The 20,877-nt window shown below is 38.4% G+C and overlaps 2 protein-coding genes across 4 annotated transcripts; both read right to left on the minus strand.

The window, feature by feature from the left end:
• Nucleotides 1-183: 183 nt before the first annotated feature.
• LOC143884179 (3-hydroxyacyl-CoA dehydrogenase family protein) lies at nucleotides 184-9,836 on the minus strand. 2 transcript variants are annotated; one of them, XM_077387606.1, is made up of 4 exons: nucleotides 9,618-9,836; nucleotides 1,326-1,547; nucleotides 832-944; nucleotides 184-669 (listed from the first exon to the last, which is right to left on the minus strand). In XM_077387606.1, exons 1-4 carry the CDS (start codon nucleotides 9,801-9,803, stop codon nucleotides 312-314), a joined length of 879 nt encoding a protein of 292 aa, XP_077243721.1. In that variant the 5' UTR covers nucleotides 9,804-9,836; the 3' UTR covers nucleotides 184-311. The 2 variants fall into 2 exon arrangements, with proteins under 2 accessions (XP_077243721.1, XP_077243720.1); XM_077387605.1 differs by lacking the exon at nucleotides 9,618-9,836 and adding an exon at nucleotides 5,976-6,197.
• Nucleotides 9,837-11,913: 2,077 nt separating this feature from the next.
• LOC143882632 (protein kinase and Mad3-BUB1-I domain-containing protein) lies at nucleotides 11,914-20,652 on the minus strand. Of its 2 annotated transcripts, none has more exons than XM_077386095.1 (15): nucleotides 20,503-20,652; nucleotides 20,362-20,421; nucleotides 20,124-20,271; nucleotides 19,897-20,039; nucleotides 19,705-19,789; nucleotides 18,939-19,049; nucleotides 18,768-18,855; nucleotides 15,817-15,920; nucleotides 15,644-15,715; nucleotides 15,469-15,558; nucleotides 15,229-15,386; nucleotides 12,948-13,002; nucleotides 12,740-12,874; nucleotides 12,524-12,645; nucleotides 11,914-12,405 (listed from the first exon to the last, which is right to left on the minus strand). In XM_077386095.1, the coding sequence occupies exons 1-15, from the start codon at nucleotides 20,532-20,534 to the stop codon at nucleotides 12,216-12,218; spliced, it is 1,593 nt and encodes a 530-aa protein (XP_077242210.1). In that variant the 5' UTR covers nucleotides 20,535-20,652; the 3' UTR covers nucleotides 11,914-12,215. The 2 variants fall into 2 exon arrangements, with proteins under 2 accessions (XP_077242210.1, XP_077242208.1); XM_077386093.1 differs by having other exon boundaries at nucleotides 19,882-20,039.
• Nucleotides 20,653-20,877: the final 225 nt, after the last annotated feature.

Genomic DNA, 20,877 nt, shown 5'->3' on the forward strand with positions numbered 1-20,877 from the left:
AAAGAGGAAGAGAAATGATTAGGAGAGATTCGTTGAGGTGTATGGAAGTTTTGAATTCCACCAAATTGTATCGACATTCTGAACACATTTCTGGTGGGATAGACTACATTCATGAAATTCATGTTTACTGATCGATCACTAGCTGACGTTCTTTTTATTCTATTTGGTAAAGGAAAATATAGATGCTCTAGAACTTTCAAAGCTGCTCTATCTGCCAGTTCATATTTTACATTTGATGGTCTAATGAACAATGAGTACACCATTGTTTATGGTAGGAGTACACTATCATCCTTTAAAAATCGAAAAACAACTCAAAGCCGCGGCATTTCGGGTTGTTTATGGTAGGAGTATACACCGATGCCACTTTTCCGTCCTAGGCGACCAGCATCAACATACTGCACAAGGAGTGGGCAGGGAATGTATTTGCTATCCCCAAGACCAGTATGAAGAACCTTCATAATTGAAAGGCAGACATCCAGTCCAATGAAATCTGCAAGCTCTAAAGGACCCATTGGATGGTTTGTACCCAGCTTCATCCCAGTATCAATATCCTCTTTTGCCGCAACACCTGTATAGAGTGCGAAAAATGCCTCATTGATCATCGGCATCAGGATCCGGTTTACGATGAAGCCAGGGTAATCTTGAGAACATATAACCGTCTTGCCAAGCCTGCAATATCAGTGATCTTAATGTAAAAAGTCTGCTAGTTCAATGAACAAAGGCCAAACCAGATGTGCTGGTTTGCTCTGTTAATGGCACTAAGAAACAACGATTGGCTAAAGCAAAAGATGATTTATGCTGCAGTGCAAGAGTTTTCCATTTAGAGGATACCTTTCTGCCAAGGCTTTTATGGTAGTGAAGACTTCATCTGATGTCTCTGCACCTCTCACAATCTCAAGCAGTTTCATGATAGGAGGGGGATTCATAAAATGCATACCAATCACCTGGAAATGAAGCAAATCCCCTTCAGAACTTGGGTGAACAAGAAAACCATTTACAATCAATTTTGATTTCTATTAAAGATGTTCTATTACTATTAAAAAAATAAAATAAAAAATAAAGATGTTCTACAGGCCCAACCCCTAAAAAAAGGTTTAAAGCCACAAGATATAATTTTATCATAATTTACCCTTAAAGAAACTCAACAATAAATTCACAAACCAACTCAGAAAGCAACGGAATTTAGATCCAAATGAACCTTTCTTCCGAGGAAAAACAAGCAACAACAAAAACATTAAATTCAAACATAAAATAGACGAATTCAGTCTGGTTTGGTCATTTCGAGTTATAACCCGACTATTATCAGATATATTGAGAAGTAAAACCTGGCTTGCGCGGCTAGTAGCAGATGCTAGACGGGTAATGGAGATGGAGCTGGTATTAGATGCCAAAATGGCAGAAGCCTTTGCAATCCTGTCTAATTCAGAAAATAGTTTCTTCTTTATATCTTCAGACTCCACAATGGCTTCAATTATAACATCTGCAGGTTGAAGCTCTTCCAAATTCGAGGTACATCTCAGACGTCTCAGAGAATCAGTACCAACCGACTGTTAGGTCGAGAAGAAAAAATTAAGTAAGTATAATTCAAATAAACAAACTTTTCTAGGAAGGAGACAGGTATAAACATGTATTTAAATTTAAAGCGAGACGATGACTTCTAATTTGTGGCAATGCTTAGAAAAAAGAAAGATTCTCAAACACAACTTTGGCAAAGTAATCCATGAGATACAAGGGGCAGAACTCCTACAGACGCGTTGACGTAGAACAAATCTATGATTGACACTTTGAAACCAAATAATGGAGAACAAATCTACAATTGATGCTTTGAGCCTTTGATACTAATTTATGTAGAATAAATCTACGATTGACACTCTTTCGTAAAATAAAAGTACCAACAGATGAAACCTGCAGCAAAACGAAGTAGGATCTAGGTTGATTACATCCATAGATCATAACCCTCGAAAGAGTTCCGCAGAAAATTTGCAGTAAAACCTTCAAAGGTTGTGATTTTCTGTTCTAAGAAAACCCAACATAAAAACCAGCCAGAAAAACAGAAAGAAAGAAAAACTGTGCAAAGCCTCCTATCTCTTATTCAAAAACATATGTCAAAAACTGCTGCAAACTGCAGTTCCAATTACATATATAACCCATAGTGATCGTCCAATTAGAGTTCTAATCAAACTGCATTTCAAATAAAAAAAGAAATATAAGACTTATTAAACTAAGGAATCTTTTTTAAAGCACTAACAGTCCTAAAGCTTAAAACTTCTAACTATTTGACTTCAAATAAAAATAAATCAACTCATCAATAAAATAAAAAATAAAAAAAATCAACTACAGTTCTAAAATCTAACCCTCTGAATAGTGATGTGGATAGTGTTGTTAAAAGTAATGTAAATAGTGTCATGAACAGTGACATGAATAGTGCCATGGGAGTGTAGCAGGACCTCTTTTATTCTAATTTACGTGAATTAAGTGACTGTTAATTCTTGTGAATGACGGGCCTCATCCGTGCTAAACTTTCCTACATTGAAATGGGTCCATCTACGTCAAAACGGATAGTGATTCCCCCCCACCCCCCTCCTCTTTGGCTCATGCTCTGGCTTTAACTCTGGTTCTAAATCTCAGCTGTGAATTTTTTTTTGGGATAATTACATTTACACCCCCTCTAGTTTCTGAGACATCCACTTCGACCCCTATAGTTTAAAAAGTGACAAAGACACCCCCTCTAGTTTCGTTTTGTTTAAGGTTTGCCCCTTCAGCTGAAGGTTCGTCCATAGATTGAAGGGTTAGGATGATCCGATGGAGCTGATTTTTTGGGCACACCCTATCTATGTCAGGACCCATCAAATGAACGCTTTCGATCATCCAAATAATGTGGGCCCATACCTGAATCCAAACACTACCAAATGTTTGGATTCAGGTATGGGCCCACATTATTTGGATGATCGAAAGCGTTCATTTGATGGGTCCTGACATAGATAGGGTGTGCCCAAAAAATCAGCTCCATCGGATCATCCTAACCCTTCAATCTATGGACGAACCTTCAGCTGAAGGGGCAAACCTTAAACAAAACGAAACTAGAGGGGATGTCTTTGTCACTTTTTAAACTATAGGGGTTGAAGTGGATGTGTCAGAAACTAGAGGGGGTGTAAATGTAATTATCCCTTTTTTTTTTTGAAAGATAACAGGTAACTATTATTCCCAAAATAGAAATTCGAAGTACAAAGAAGGGGACAAGCAGTCCCCGAATCATATTACAGTCTAGATATCTACATGATTCCCAGGTTCAAAGATACAGAAATCACCCAAGATCACTCCCCCCACTGTGGATAATAACACAAGTATTAGAAATGTCAACCCCCTCCTTCGCAAGCTTGTCCGCCATTTCATTCGCCGATCTCCATCTATGGGTGATTTGTGGGCGTAAGATGCGAATTAAGTCACGAATGGCATCAGTGATCTGATACAATCTCCATGGACCACTACAGCGACCACTAGCCCAAGCAATGGTGTTTGACGAATACCCCTCAATGATAAGAGGGCCTAGATTGTTACTATCGAACCACCGTAGACCGAATAGGAGCGCATCACAAACCCCTGCCGACCCAGCGTATATCAGAAGGATCTGCCCAGCTGCATTTCTGACGACACCACCAATGCCGGCCCTTCCGGGGTTACCAAAAGAGCTTCCGTCAAAGTTGAGTTTGAACCAGCCCTCAGGAGGGGGGAGGATCCATACGGGGGCGATCCGTTGCTGAGTCTTTTTCTCCGAGATAACGACGTGCCAGCTCAGCTGTGAAATTGTACTACATCATGGGTGAAGACTGCAGACTGATTTTTAAAAGGATAAACGTAGTAAAATACAGAGAGTTTCGAATCATTAATCATATTTTCCTTGGAAATATTGAAGTAGCGTTGTTCCGGTGAAACAGGAAGTATATTTATCAAACATAGAAAAGTAAGATCTCTAAACAAAGCAGGTAAATAAAAAAATTTCAAAACCAAAAACGTGAAACACGAATTTTTTGAAATCCAGGTACCTATGCTGAAAATCAGTTTCTATATTGAATCGAAACATGGAGAAGTGATTATCATAAGAAAGGGGTAAACAACAAAATGCCCCAAAGATATACAAAAATATGATTATTGTTACTTGTATGTTTCATTAAATAAAAAAAAATGCACTTAATGAAGTAAACATAAAACAAATTACCTCACACGATGAGAATACAAGTTGACATTAAAATCATGTGAAAGAGAAAACATGTCACTTAGAAACTAATAGGCATTTTTAATGTCAATGTAACTCAGATAACCATAACAAAGGGCCACCGGCCCAATGTGCCTGTCCACTTATGAGAATCAGGATAGCAGCTATATTGGCACTACTGTTATCAAGAAATAAACAACTACCAGAGTCTTGAAGAACCCCAAGAGACTGATTAATGCTCTTAGAAAAAACAATCGTAAGGACTATTGAATCCATTCTCATACACTCCAATAAACTGAATATAGAAACCATAAGATGTTGCATGGTTTTACATATAACATAAGATTTATATAAATGGAGAAAAGAAAAGAATAGTCAAAGCGGGTATTCTATCATGCAGGCAACTAGCCCAATCTTGTTTGTAACATACAATACGCCCAGGAGAAGCTAACAATCCAAGAAATGTGCCTTGAACACCCTGGGGATATCAAGAAATGATGGTTTAGTGCATAAAATATGATGGTTAAGTATTGTAACATACAATACGCCCAAGAGAAGCTAACAATCCAAGAAATGTGCGTTGAACACCCTGGTGATATCAAGAAATGATGGTTAAGTGCATAAAATATCCATTTTGGCCTTTACCCATGTAATAACTAATGGACTTACGCTTAGGTAATGTCTGAAGTGGTCATCTTCAAATACATTAGCCAATACTAAGAACTTACCCTGAGACCTTGCATGACAAAGTCACAAAAATGAGACAACTGATGGAGTATTTCTGCACATCATAAAGCAAAGTATTGTGCCAACCTCATGGCAAAATCAAGATCAAAATGCAAAATAAAGAATTGTGGATTAGATGGTTTTTTTCCTGAATCAATTGAAATGCGTCCACAATAATCATGTCTCAGTGGGGCTCCACTTTGCGCCGGACATTATATTGAGAGATATATGGAGGCTGGAGAAAAAAAAATTCATTTATAATAACAACATTAAGGGCAACTATAAGCAAGTGGGCTTCAGGGCTGCTTTTAAAAATCGAAAAGGCTGAAACCATACTTCCATATATTGGGTCTGGTGGTACTGTGAAGGTAATTGAAGCCAAGAATTTGGCTTTATGATTCGATTAAAAATTCAGTACATCGAAGAAGAGTAACTTAATACATAAGATAAAACAGTCCAATTTCCACATTAGTTGGCTCCCACTACTCAAGAGATTCACCGGTCTCATTCCCACCAATTTCCAATCCTCTGCCCTACACATATTCATCGATAGGCCAACTCGAATAAATTGTAACCCATAGTACAAATATTTTCTAATGGCTTTTAATGATAATCATATTATCCCTTAATCAATAAACGTTTACATCTCACATGATAAAAATAAAAAAAAGTTACAGAATGAATAGAATTTCTAAGGATCAAACCATGATTCAAGTTGCTTTTTCATTTGTGATAAAAAAATGGAAAAAATAAGAAACTTTGGGTTATTTCAGATTTTAGCAATTTGCAAGATTTTCTTTGTTGTGTTTGGTACGTGTAGGGGTTATAGAGATAAGGGTTAGGGTTTCTGGATTGACTTGGGTAGGGAGTTTTAGATAAAGTGGTCAAGTGGGTTTTCTATAAATAATAACATGTAACTAGTCTCTTTCAAATTAATGAAGAAATTATCCCTCTAACAAGATCAATCACGTTAGGAACCGATTTGGGTTTGTAACAAAACCTAAGAACAAATCAGAGAAACACAAAGGTAAAGAACCTGAGAGAGAAGTCCCTTGGAGATGAGACGTTGGATAGAGTTGGAGATAGAATTGGATGCTCGGAGGAGGGCGCCGGCATCGGAATCGTGAAGGAAAACTTCAAATCCGGCGACTGCAGCCACCTGAGCGATTCCTGACCCCATCTGCCCGCCACCCACAACTCCGATCACCTTCACCTCCGCCATCCCTCTCTATAGTAGCTTTACACATGCGATGAGAACAGTGGATTCTTGTTTATAGATTCTCTTTATAGGCCACTGACGGCTAAGATTGATTGATTGAAATTATTGGGGAGATCAATTTTGATATGTACCCTAATCGATACATCTTTGTTGTTACATAGGGATTTGCTAGGGACCATCCCAGAAAGGCATGTCCCAGCTGGCTCACTTTTCAGCAGATTTTGTCTTATTCATGTATTTCATCTGAGGTGTCTGCTCTCTCATGCAGCAGCCAGCCCCGAAAGGCTTTTCTGTGATGGTCCCTAGCAAATCCCATATCACTAAATAGGTTCCTGATATTGGCACTATCATATTTTAATAAATACACAAATTTGTCTCATCTTTTAGTATTTAACGTCATTAAAATTCCCAAATAGCTCTCTGAAGCCATTTAAAACAGAAAAGACAAGTTGAGTTTGTGCTGCAAATATTAAAACATAGTAGCGCCAATAGCAGTGGCGACATATAGGAGTTTTAAACTAGCGTGGTATCTCGACTCAACTCAACTTATCAAAGCCTTTGTCTCAAGCTAGTTGGGGTCGGCTTAAATTATCCTGATAGATTCCCTATTATTTAAACGGATCCTTCAGACCCGAGGGAGTGGAAATGCAAGTAATATGTTAGGCCACCGTATTTGGCAACCATGAAAATTTATTCCATATGGGCCCAACTGTGTGAGAGGGGCTGAGAAGGAAGAGAATTGAGTGACTGGGTGTAGAGATAGCACGAAAAACCCTTAAAAACTAGTGAAAAGAAAATACATATTTGTAATCGATTTTTTGTTTTCCTCGTTTTTAGGAGATTTCATGCTCACCTCCCTCCTACGCTCTCAAGTCTCTCTATCTTCCACCCATCTCTTACAACTAGCCCTACAAATATTCCATGGAACATTTTTTTTTAATATAGGTACGCTAGGATCGAAACTGCTACCTCATGGTTGAGATACAAAGCCTGGTAGTTAAGCTGGGATCAAACCTACAACCTCAAGGTTGAGATACAAAGCCTCAAGCATTGAGCTGTTTTCTTTGAAAAAATGAATTTTTTTGCCAAGGAAAAGACAAAATAAACATGAATTTACGATGGCTGGTAGTTTCAAGTTTCAACACTTTTCACCTAGGAAGGGTGCCGTACAGTCCAAAAGACCATTTGACTCTTTTTCCGTGCTCCACCACCATCTACCATCGCTGCAACTTCCAATTTTACCACTTTATTGGCCTATTCCTCTGTCTTCCTTCTTCTTCTTCTTCTTATCTATTTTTTAGGCACTCTCCATTTTCCAGCACCAATTAATCTTTTTCTTTATCCTCTTCTTCCTCTTCTGAGTTGCAAGAGATGTAAAGACACAAAATATTATAATGGACCTTGGAGGGCAAAATAGTATTTTGCACTGTACAAAGCTTCTGATAGGACAAAATAATATTTTTGCAACATGTTTTCTTTTACAAAAAAACCATTTAAAATAGCATTTTGCTAACTATATGTATGGCCAATGGAATCATCTGGCAATCAGATTTTTGAAACACATCACATTCATGGTAGGGCATATTAATGGATGCCCATGATTATATAACCACACACAACATTGCAGGCCGAGTTTAACCATGAAAGACCTCTAATACACTGTTCTTCAAAAAAACTATACTTCCATATATTGGGTCTGGTGATACTATGAAGGTAATTGAAGCCAAGCATTTGGCTTTATGATTCAATATAAAATTCAGTACATCGAGAAGAGTATAAAACAGTCCAATTTCCACATTGGTTGGCTCCCACAGTTCAAGAGATTCACCAGTCTCATTCGCACCGATTTCAAATCCTCAGCACCACACATATTCATAGATAGCGAAACTCGAATAGATTGCGAAATTTTATTCTTCTCCAAAAAGTTCTTTCAATCTGTTACATGCCTAGTTGGGTCCCACCAGGGATGAAATAAATTAGGGGTGTCAATGGACCCAGACAGTCCGATGAACAGTCCGAATCCGAACCTTAATAAACAGGATCTAGGCACATGAGAAGGATCCATGGGTATATTATGGATCCTCTTCGTAAGATCCGAAAAATTTCGGATCGTGATCAAGACATGGCAAAAAAATCCGATGGATAGTCACAATCCGAAATCCTTTTAGTAAAATACCCTCAAAATATTTCTTGTATTAATACTTAAAAGGAGGGGTATTTTCATAAAAATGAACTAAATATTACTCAGGTTACAACATTCCACTCCCCCCATTTCAAGGCATCTTTTTCTATTCCTATACTAAATCGGTGTTTCTTCCTATAAACTTGCCACTCACCTTCAATAAGGATTAGTTAATCAAAAGTTTTATTGTCGCACACCCTCGAATAATGGAGTTCTTTTCAATAATAAATCCTATTCTTCATCAAAATCATGGGTTATTGTTAGATATAGTGACTAATTCTTTTCTCAATTGAGGAAGTTTTGGAGTTCATTTCAAATGAAGAAGGCTGAGATTTTTTGTTGTTTTATAAGTAGGACCTACTAGGACACTCCGATGGATGGTCCGATTTGAAATGGATCGTGACCGGGACACAAGAAGTAGGATCCGAAGAACACTCCGAATCCGATCCGACCGATAAGGGATTTGAATGGATCGTGACTAAGACATAGGTGGATCCGTTGACACCCCTAAAATAAATTAGTTTAGATTTTAGCAATTTGTAAGATTTTCTTTGCAGTGTTTGGTACGTGTAGGAGTTATAGGGATAGGGATAGGGTTTAGTGGGTTTTCTATAAATAATAACATGTAACTAGTCTCTTTAATTACATTTACACCCCCTCTAGTTTCTGACACATCCACTTCAACCCCTGTAGTTTAAAAAGTGACAAAGACATCCCCTCTAGTTTCGTTTTGTTTAAGGTTTGTCCCCTCACTTGAAGGTTCGTCCATAGATTGAAGGGTTAGGATGATCCGATGGAGCTGATTTTTTGGGCACACCCCTATCTATGTCGGGACCCATCAAATGAACGCTTCGGATCATCCAAATAATGTGGGCCCATCGAATCCAAACACTACCAAGCGCTTTGGATTCGGGTATGGGCCCACATTATTTGGATGATCCAAAGCGTTCATTTGATGGGTCCTGACATAGATATGGTGTGCCCAAAAAATCAGCTCCATCGGATCATCCTAACCCTTCAATCTATGGACGAACCTTCAGCTGAGGGGGCAAACCTTGAACAAAACGAAACTAGAGGGGACGTCTTTGTCACTTTTTAAACTACAGGGGTTGAAGTGGATGTGTCAGAAACTAGAGGGGGTGTAAATGTAATTATCCCTAAAATTAATGAAGAAATTATCCCTCTCATAAGATCAATCACGTCAGAAACCGATTTGGATCGTAACACAATCGAAACAAAACCTAAGAACAAATCAGACAAACACAAAGCTAGAGAACCTGAGAGAGAAGTCCCTTGGCGATGAGACGTTGAATAGAGTTGGAGATAGAATTGGATGCTCGGAGGAGCGCGCCGGCATCGGAATCGTGAAGGAAAACTTCAAATCCGGCGACTGCAGCCACCTGAGCGATTCCTGACCCCATCTGCCCGCCACCCACAACTCCGATCACCTTCACCTCCGCCATCCCTCTCTATAGTAGCTTTGCACATGGGATGAGAACAGTGGATTCTTGATTTATACATTCTCTTTATTGGCCACGGACGGCTGAGATTGATTGATTGAAATTATTGGGGAGATCAATTTTGTTATGTACCCTAATCGATACATCTTTGTCGTTACATAGAATGGTGTGCCAAAGGTTTTAAAATATCACTAGGGATTTGCTAGGGACCATCCCGAAAGGCATGTCCCAGCTGGCTCACTTTTCAACAGAGTTTGTCTTGTTAATTTATTTCATTTGAGGTGTCTGCTCTCTCATGCAGCAGCCAGCCGCGAAAGGCTTTTCTGTGATGGTCCCTAGCAAATTTCACTAAATATCACTAAATAGGTTCCTGATATTGGCACTATCATATTTTAATAAACACACAAATTTCTCTCGTCTTTTAGTATTTAACGTCATTACAATTTCCAAATAGCTCTATGAAGGCAATTAAAACAGAAAAAGACAAGTTGAGTTTGTGCAAATATTAAAACATAGTAGTGCAAATATCAGTGGCCTTAAAATAACGTGACATATAGGAGTTTTAAATTAGTGTGATATCTCAACTCAACTCAACAAAGCCTTTTTCTCACACTGGTTGGGGTCGGCTTAAATTAGCCTGATATATTACCCTATTATTTAAACAGATCCTTCAGACCCGAGGGAGTGGAAATGCAAGTAATATAGGCCATGAATCTATTTGGTTGAGGCTTTGTATCTCAAACCTTGGGGTAAAGTTGAAAAGATAGTATCTTGAACACATTTAGGCCACCGTGTTTGGCAACCATGAAAATTTATTCCATATGGCCCAACTGTGTGAGAGGGGCTGAGAATGAAGAGAATTGAGTGACTGGGTGTAGAGATAGCACAAAAAAACCCTAAAAACTACTGAAAAGAAAATACATATTTAGAATTGATTTTTTGTTTTCCTCGTTTTTAGGAGATTTCATGCTCACCTCCCTCCCACCCTCTCAAGTCTCTCTATCTTCCACCCATCTCTTACAACTAGCCCTACGGCTCTGTTCACTCGCGTTCCCGGGAGACCAAATCCTAGGAAAACACCTCATTTTTTTTCGAGAAAGCTAAAATTCACATGTTCACTTGTCTTCACAGGATTTTGAAGGAGCCTAGGTGGAAAAATGTCACATCTGACATGAAAATTAGAAAAAATGATGTGGAAATGAGTCTTTTCTCACAAGTGTGAGATTCTTTTTCCCTTTATTTTGATGGGAATTGCTTTCCCAGGAAAACTAGTGAAAAAAGGTGGGTAAGCAGTTTCCCAGGAAACCTTTTCCTGCACAGTTCCTGCGCAAGTGAACATGCGCGGGAAACTTTTTCCTGCACAGTTTCTCAGGAAACCTTTTCTTTTTCTTTCTCGGGAAAACAAGTGAACAAAGCCTACAGATATTCCATGGAACATTTTTTCAGTGGCCAAACTTCTTTTTTTTAATATAGGTACGCTAGGATCGAAACTGCTACCTCATGGTTGAGATACAAAGCCTGGTAGGTAAGCGGGATCAAACCTACAACCTCAAGGTTGAGATACAATGCCTCAAGCATTGAGCAACAAACATTTAATTTAACTAAAACATGCTTTAATGTTTCCTCTGAAAAAATGATTTTTTTCCAAGGAAAAGACAAAATAAACATAAATTTACGAATGGCTGGTAGTTCCAAGTTTCAACACTTCTCACCTAGAAAGGGTGCCGTACAGTCCAAAAGACCATTTGACCCTCTTCTGTGCTCCACCACCATCTACCATTGCTGCAACTTGGGTGAGGAAGAAGTAGAAGGAACAAGAAGAATTAATGCTAGGAAATGGAAAAGAAGACGAAGGGTAAAAGAGGAATTACCCAAAATTTGCCAATTTTACCACTTTATTGGGCTATTCCTCCGTCTTCCTTCTTCCTCTTCTTATCCATTTCTTAGGCACTTTCCATTTTCCAGCACCAATTAATCTTTTTCTTTATCCTCTTTTTCCTCTTCTTCTTCCTCTTCTGAGTTGCAAGAGATGTAAAGACACAAAATATTATAATGGACCTTGGAGGGCAAAATAGTATTTTGCACTGTACAAAGCTTCTGATAGGACAAAATAATATTTTTGCAACATGTTTTCTTTTACAAAAAAACCATTTAAAATAGCATTTTGCTAACTATATGTATGGCCAATGGAATCATCTGGCAATCAGATTTTTGAAACACATCACATTCATGGTAGGGCATATTAATGGATGCCCATGATTATATAACCACACGCAACATTGCAGGCCGAGTTTAACCATGAGAGACCTCTAATACATTGTTCTTCAAGAAAACTGAGAGGATGCAATTTGAATATACCTACATCATCAAACTCAACATGATGAATTTGTTTTTTGCTCTGGAGGATGAACAGTACTAAGAAGAACACAAAGAAGCGCGCTGCTTCACCAATAATTCCTTCAGTTTCCTAATCAGATGAGGGCTCCCACAGATATAATCCTCAAATGACTTTCTCAAACTCTGCAACAACATCACATCGCTTCCGCTGGAACCAACATTGAGCAATTTCGCAAAGAGGGTATTCCACAGATCAACATTCCAATACCTGAAATTCAAATGTTTATTAGAATGACACCATGAGAGAGAGAGAGAGTTGTTTTCAGCTATTATATATCTTATGGCTGTTGATGATTTAGATGTGATGAGTGATGAGTGATGAGTACCTTTTTAAAGATGATTTGGGTTGATAAAGATAACTTCCATCTGGAGCTGCTTTCTTTTCAATTTCCATATATTTTCCATGTAGCATCATATGGACAATAACACAGAGGCCATAGGTGTCTACCTGGTTGCCAGGAAAGTGGTTAGTCAGTGTAATGTGATGGCATTGAGGATTTACTTCTGTTAATGTTAGATTACTAAAGCACAGAAGGACTAGCCTGAAATGTCCATGTTCTGTTTTCTTGCATCTCAACACATCGAAACCCAGAAGTCCGACAGTCGCCCGTAAACACTGTACCGTCGGGAAAGAGCCTTAGGTCTATCCCTTTCCCCCAGTCTACAAGGCAAAGTCCCTGCATGATGATATCGTTATTGTTAGTCAGAAACCCATGTTTCATCTGGATGTCAATATCAGATGCAACAGACCTGATCACACCAAGGTCCAGTTCGACTACGAAACCCATCCTCCAAAAGATCTCCACTGAGGAAAAAAAGATAACAAGAAAGTTAGGAGGTAAGAAATTTTAAAAAGCAAGGGGATAATTCCATCTAAGACAGTAGAATAATTTTAAAGAACAAACACCAACGATACTGCATAGATACACTTCAAATTTTACTTATCCCAAAATCCGAATAACCAAGAGCTAGTGGGGACTGGGGAGTAACTTATCCCAAAAATCAGAATCACTAGGAAAACTCATTCAGGTTTTATTGACTCAACCAGTTGGTTGCAAGTTTATCAAGTTCTTAGGAAGAACTCTGGCAAAACCTGAAAATGAGGTCTCCGGTTTTGCTTTACCCAAGGCTTTCCCCTTTAGGGGTTTTTTGGACATAGTTGCCAGTTCGGGAAACGTGAAACGCGTGAAAAAAATCAAAGGGGAAACGAGAAACGGGAAACGATAGAGAAACGTAAGGAAACCTAAAGGAAACGCTAGTGAAACACATAAATGTGATGGTAACACATATATTGATAAGGACAGCCCTCTTTAGTGTATTTATCTTTAAACTAGATAGGGTTGTTCACAGAAAACTAATGGGGGTTTAAATATACCCTTTAAAAGTATTAAAATTCCAAGAAACACGTTTCCCACGAGTTTCCAAGAAATGGGAAACGCGTTTCACAAACGTTTCACATACGTTTCACCATTTTCCAAAAAGCGTTTCGTAGCCGTTTCCCACCTACCCTAGGCGTTTCCTGCTTCTATGCTTTTGGATAAGCGGATTTTAGAATCTTGGCTTTCCTAAAAATCCAGGATGGGAGACCAGAGAAGGAGACTGTCCGTCTTTTTATGATTTCTCGCCCTTCTTTCCATCGAGCGAGAGTGTAGGGGATCGTCCCGTAATTCCAACTAAATCTCAGGATCGAGGAGAGATTTCTAAAACCTGGATTTCTTACTTGAAATCCAAGATAATGGATTGTAAAATCCAGAAGGTCATACTCAAGTCCATCATCAGCTTCGCGATGATCAGTGTTTCAAAAGGCGGATGCAGGTCAAAATGCGGCAGAAGAAAATCCCAGTCGACTTGGCATGACGCGGTCGAATCCTCGGTTGATGCGGCTGAGCACTCAGTAGACACAGTCATAATTCAGGTGAGTCAAATGAGTTTTTATTTACTCTGTAGAGTAAAATGCAGAACACGGCCAAAGTAAAAGGGAGTCAACTGGAAGAAGTCCATGATGATGCGGGGGAGTTTTAAAACTATGACAACGATGGTGAGAATTAATCCAGCTATGATATGATATCTATTGGCACAAACAGGAGAGGATTCCTCTCTTGTCTATTTCCTGTTTCAAATTTCTTGTGACTTTTTTTTTATGGTGAAGCTGGGGTTAGGCAGGACCCCGATCAGATGTATTATAGAAAAGAGAAAGATACACATGAAGCTTGAAAAGCAAACCCTCTACATGCAGAGGGAACAACAACAGAAAAAACGAAGAACAGACCCAAAAGAGGATCAAACAACCAAAAAGAACAGGAACAACCTCCCCGAAGGGGGCGCGAAAGGAAAACAAAAGAGGCTCAATGAGCTCAAACAACAATAGAACAACCAAAGAAGAAAGATAAAGAACAAAACTACACCAACACAAAAACACCCAAAAAACAGGCAGGGCCAAAAACAACCAAACCAACCCCACAATTAGCCTTTAGGGGTTAATTTGAGGATGGCTGGCAGAATGCATGAGGAGGGTGGCTGGAGGAGAAGAACAGGGGACTTCCCTTTTTTCTTTTTAATTGTCTGCCATGATTCATTTCCACCTTGATCCAATCCCTCCAATGCAGATAAGCTATTTCCATGCTCAAGGGAATGAGGAGAGGGAACCTTTGGGGCTGAGGAGCTCCCTTTATTGGAAACAAATCTGTTACTTGGGAAAACTAATGGGCGACCAGAAATCCTTGTGACTTGAATGATTCTTTTGGGGATGGTAATTTAATTATACCCCCTTGGCATGGTACCATTCAAAACCTATCCTTATTTTGGATGTTTGCACTGCCTCATACAGCATACAATTATCTGCATGGGCCAATCAGAAACTCTAAATAAAAAAGAGGGATGGAGAGTTACCAAAACAACGACATGGACCATATTTTTGTAGCTTTTATTACAACTAATATTGACCAATGTTTAATTGGTTTACATCCTTATCCAATATTTGACTACTTTTGAATTGTAAATTCTACTTTCTGGATCAACAATATGAGATTACCTAGCATAGCGAACAAGTAAATTATCAGGCTTGAAATCACCATGAATAATGGAGGCATTGTGCAAAGTCTCCAGCATCCGTAGCATCTCTATGGTGTAATAGATGCAAAGCACTTCGTCCATGTTATGGGCAGTCACCAAGTAAGAATTTACAACATCCTGAACAAGGTGCTTGAGTGAAGATAAACACAACAGACTGAACATCATTAATTCAGCTAAAACAGACAAATAATGAGCATACCTGGAGTGTCCCATGAGCTATATAGTCACAAACTAGTACGCTGCAGTCAGAATATATATGTGCTTTATGAGCAAATCCAAAGCTTGGTCTCTGATAAAATTACAAGAATAAGCAACTTTTCACTGTCAGAGTCAATTCCACACTGAAGAAACAAAATTCCAGGAAAATGACATACCTCTACATCTGAAATCCGCTCATCAAGTAAACGGTACATGTAGAACTCCCAAGGAAAAGCAGGTCTTTGTATCTGCCAGAGAATTTCAAAAAAAAAAAAAAAAGACAGTCTAATCTCAGTTGCATGCCAATGGACTCTGGCCAAGATAAATACAACATACAAATGCCAATAACCTTCAGTGCAACAACATCATCAGGGTTACTGTCCACGTATGCTTTGAATACTTCAGCAAATCCACCCTGACCTGAGCAACCTTTGATCTGGTATTTTTTCCCACCTTAAGATATCACAATAGAGGACAATTTAATTACATGGCAGCCAAAGGGAACAATTTTTTTCCACAAAATACTTTGGCAGCCAAAGGGAGGAAATTATTTGAGAACCATTTGGGCAGAGAAAAATAATCAAATAATTGTTTTAACCACTATTAGGTTCCAGGGCTAAGCTCAACACATGATAAGCAGATACACATACAACCTTTTTCTTTTGTATATAAAATCAAACAATCACAGGGAAAATATGTCTCTTGGAACTCCCATAAAGGTCAGATTCAGATATACAGCTTACAACAGATAAAGTTTCCACACATTCACAGTATCAACCACCAATCTTTGTCTGTTGCAAGTTCGGCCTCTCAAGAAGCAGAAACTCATATTTCAGGCTCCTCATGCTCACCAAAGGCAAACCTAAATCTAAACTAACAAAATTTCTCCTATAATAACGACATATACAAACTCAACAACAGACTAAAAGACATTACATAGACGAGAAGGTTTTCTGCTCGTTGAATACATTACTAATGCTTGCATTTTCCTACTTGCATAGCGGGGATATTCAGGCATTTGCAAACTATAACATTATATGTATACTTTATCGTGGTAACATTATTCTACAGAGGAAGCATGATTCTTTCATGGGAATGGGGAACCTCGATTCCCAGGTTCTTGAATCCGAAACGGGAATCTTCTCGAATCCCCAAAAACTGGGAATCCCGGTTCGGATTCGCCAAAAACCCAATTCCAACTTTTGGGAATTGCGATTTATGATTCCCCGGAAACCCGATTCCTACTTTTGGGAACTGCGGTTTAATGTTATGTGAAACACGGTTTCTCGGCAATTCCCCATAGATTCCCGGTGATGCCCAACTCTCCAGATTCCCCGACAATTCCCCAGGACTCTCCGGCGACTTCACGATTCTCACTTCCGACCATCCCGGGAGCCTTCGATGTGACAATTGATCTGGTGGGACTCCATGCGGATGCCTGGAAGGTAAAAGCCAACATTAATTGGACAATCCTACCTTCCAACGATGCTATATTTTCCCATTAAATGTGAGGTGTTGCTCATACATTTGCCACCCACTGACCTGACGGCTCATTTAGCCCAATCGAGGTAATCTATTGACCAGAAAATGTTGGCAAACCAAAAGAGCAGCGCCAATTAACCTGCAGGCGCGCTACATATACCATTGGAATGTAAAGCCACAGTTTATTATGGCTGGAGGCTGAGCAAGAGCAACCCATTAATCCATCATATGTGTCTTAACTGTTGGAAATCAAAGACCAACCTCTCTATGAGTATTTTTTTAGCATTGCACTAGCTGGCCCTTTGAAGGTATACATTATTGTTTCAATTCTTGTTCGCTTATTGTACTAGAATCAATTTGGTCAAATGGTTTTAATATGTGCGCGTCAATAGTGAAAGCTTAGACTTTACAGTCATCCCAGGATGTCTAGGTCGTCTAGGATGAACCTTTAAGCTATTCACCCCATGTAACAAGTTTTTGGAGGGTATTCTGGGTTAAAGGAAAGAAAGGTGATGGATTGAGGACAAAGGACCAGAGATGTCACCCTCTATTCTTTCTGTTTCCACATTCATTGAAAGATGGTGCGCAAGTCCAGTGCTTGATATCCACAGGTACTTGCCATTTTTCCTGACACTGGATACGTCACTTTATCAGATTCACTGTTCAGTTTCCATTTGAAAAAAAGAAGAAGCACAATCCAACTTTTCTAGAAGAATGACAGGTTAAAAAAAAAACCTCAAACACACATTTCAGACGTTCCACTATGCTTATTAACACAATTTATCCTTTCCCTGTTCACAGCTATAAACTGTTTTTAGCGTCCAACTATCTACCAGAGAGCACTTTTCTATTATTTCATACACTTAATCAACCATATTAATAACAATATCATATGACCAGGGTAGTCAAACAATTGAACCAGCACCAAGGCTAGGTGTCTCTAGATGTTTGCCTAGGCAACAGCTTTGGACCAATTAAGTGCACCAATAAAAAGACACAAAACTACTGTTCATTGGTGAAGAAAAATGACATGGATGAGTGATTCTCAGCCCCCAACCCCCTAGAAAAAATATCCTGATGTCAAGAAATTCAGATTATTTTGTAAGTTAAAATTTCAGTTTTACTTTCTTTGTGTCAAGGATAAATTCATATAGTGTGAACGCAGATGCTAATTAGACCAAATAACCCAACATAAAGAAATAAACTCGACTATCTGTAATGTAGTAAACAATTTCAGCTCTTGGTATAGCTGAAATAAACAAATATTGACAAGTTACGCATCAAACAGTATAAAGAAGCATTGAAAGTGCCACAATGGAACTAACATGTTTATATTAGTTTAGAGGGACATGCTAGATTTCTGAGACAGAAGCATGCAATGTGCCACAATGGAACTAACATGTTGAAATTAGTTTAGAGGGACATGATATGTTTCTAAGACAACTTTCACAACGACGCTATCAAATGACATCTTTTGGATTTATTCTTTTTAGCAGCATACATCTGTTGAATTTTAAGCGGAATATACAAAACTAGTCATATTGAGGAATAACATAAAGAATATAGACATGTATGTTCTTCATTCTCTATAAAACATATATATATATATATATATATATATATATATATATAAAATTTAAGATTCTGGTCCTGTAAAGCAGGATTCCATAGTCTTTCATATGGTAGCCTTTTGTATGTATAAACCGAGGTCAAAAATCGTTTTCTAAACGGGAGCAAGCTACAAAGCAGGGAGAAAACAATGGACAGACAAAAATTAAAGAAATCGGTCTGAGTATCATGTGGAAGAAAGAATATCACCTAACTCAATGACCTTATTCCTTGAAGAACTTTTTAATGAAGATAAGGGTACTTTTCCTGAATATACTTTAGCACTCCCACAATATCCCTGACAGATATCCAGGAAAGCATTCAATAGGTCACAGCATTTGAAGTTAAATCCAGCCAACATCATAAATCAAACTATCTCACTTTATACTTTGAGATGTGAGGATGTATCTTCTTAAGTAGATCTTCAATGGTAGATTTCAACCATGGGTTTATGGAACTCCTTCCAAGGTGAACAGATTTGCCACTTTCTATCTACAAAAGAAAACGAAAAGAAACAAATTTCATATCAATCACAGCAAAAGTATAAAAACCAATTGTTTAAATCAAAGAGAAAAGAAAAGGATATAACAAATTAAAACTGTTTGAGCTTAAAAAAGAGGCATTTTAGATGACACCCAAAAATCAAATGTTTCTTAGAATAACTCCAGACAATACTCTAAAGATAAGAACAGAAGAAAATCCATGAACATGAGCGCCACACAAACATCAGAATGTGCATTACATTTGGGTTGCTTCTACATAAAGATAAAAGAATATGGATTGCTTTGGTCTATTTATTTCATTATTTTGTCAGATGAAGCGGTGTAATTTACAATCCAATTAAGAAATTAATATCAATACTTTGTGTTCCCAATTGTATGTGTCAGTCCAATTGATAAAGTTATATCAATACTCAGTTTTGGTACCTCTTGTGGGCAATAGATAAATTCCTTTTGATAATAACTAAGAATGGCCATATTTACCGGGTCCTAAACTCCTAATTAATGCACATAAAGTTGGTATTAGTTCCAAGTGACGAAAAAGACATTAGCCATGGCACTGTCCACCATAGCTACAATAAGCATAATTGATAGCTGATATTTTTCACCTTCATTGAATCTTCACTACAAGAGTTACGCAAACACACCTTTGAACAAGCATTCACAATGTCCAGCATCCCATTCAGGAATAAAGAATGCTTCTTCTTCAATTCTTCAAGTGGCTCTGCATTCCTATTACCACAAAACCTCAGAGAGCATTTAAAGAACAGGGCAAAAGGAGACATCCCCTATAAAACTTATATAAGGTCAGTTCATGAAAAAACCTTGAAATGCCTAACTGATAAACACAATGCGCCGCCACCAATTTCCTCTTCGATACTAGAAATGCAGCATACGCCTCGTACAAGAGGGAATGAGTAAGGAATATATTCTTTTCCTCCATCCTTCTAAAAACCGCCTCAAAATCGTGAATTGCATCTGCCTGCAAAATTAACCCACATAAAAAATCCATCTAGGTTTAAAAGAAAAAGAAAAAAAACAACGCAACATTTGAGAGAATTATTACATAGAGAATCCAGACTTTCAGGAATCTAATATCGTTTCGGTACCGAGATTCATTTTCAAAGTTCTTTATACAATCCTCCAAAAGCTTGAGAAGATGCGCACCCAAATCGGGATTTTGTTTGAAATCATCAGTTCCTTTCTTGATGGATCTGGACAAAAAAAACAGTGGGTTGTGAGTGAATTGGGGAAAAGGAAAGAGAAAAGAGATTTACGAGCGAGCAATAGAGAAAGAGAGGTACTGTAGCCATGGGAAGATAGGATCGTCGATGGAGCGAGGGGAGATTATGTTGTCTGATATCCTGAGAAAAAAATAGGGTTTGAGATTTGAAGAAAAATGTTGAAGGAGGATGAAGAGATGGAGAAATGCTTTTGGGTATTACCGTAAGGAGGTTTGTGGCATGAGATCGACCATCTTTTCCTTCCTTGCTGCTCAGAAACCTACATTGACGAGAGAGAGAGAGAGAGAGAGAGAGAGAGAGAGAGAGAGAGAGAGAGAGTTGACGATTTTGAAATGGAGCAGAGGAGGGAAACGCAGGTTTTGAAACTTAAAGTAGGGTTCGGGTTAGGATGGGGCCTTTATTCTAACAAAGTGATATATTTTTCCCCTTCTCTTCCCGGTGCCACCCCCAACTAGTGTATTTATTACTACTCTTTTTATACTATAAAGGGTGGCCCGCGTAAGATAAGGGTGAGAATATGTCATTCAATCCAACATTGGATCCCCCACTGAACCATGTGTGTAATTCAGAGAGATG

This window comes from Tasmannia lanceolata, unplaced genomic scaffold, assembly GCF_043159265.1.
Source record: "Tasmannia lanceolata isolate RefF3 unplaced genomic scaffold, GAP_Taslan_0.1 ptg000008l, whole genome shotgun sequence".
NCBI lineage: Eukaryota > Viridiplantae > Streptophyta > Magnoliopsida > Canellales > Winteraceae > Tasmannia > Tasmannia lanceolata.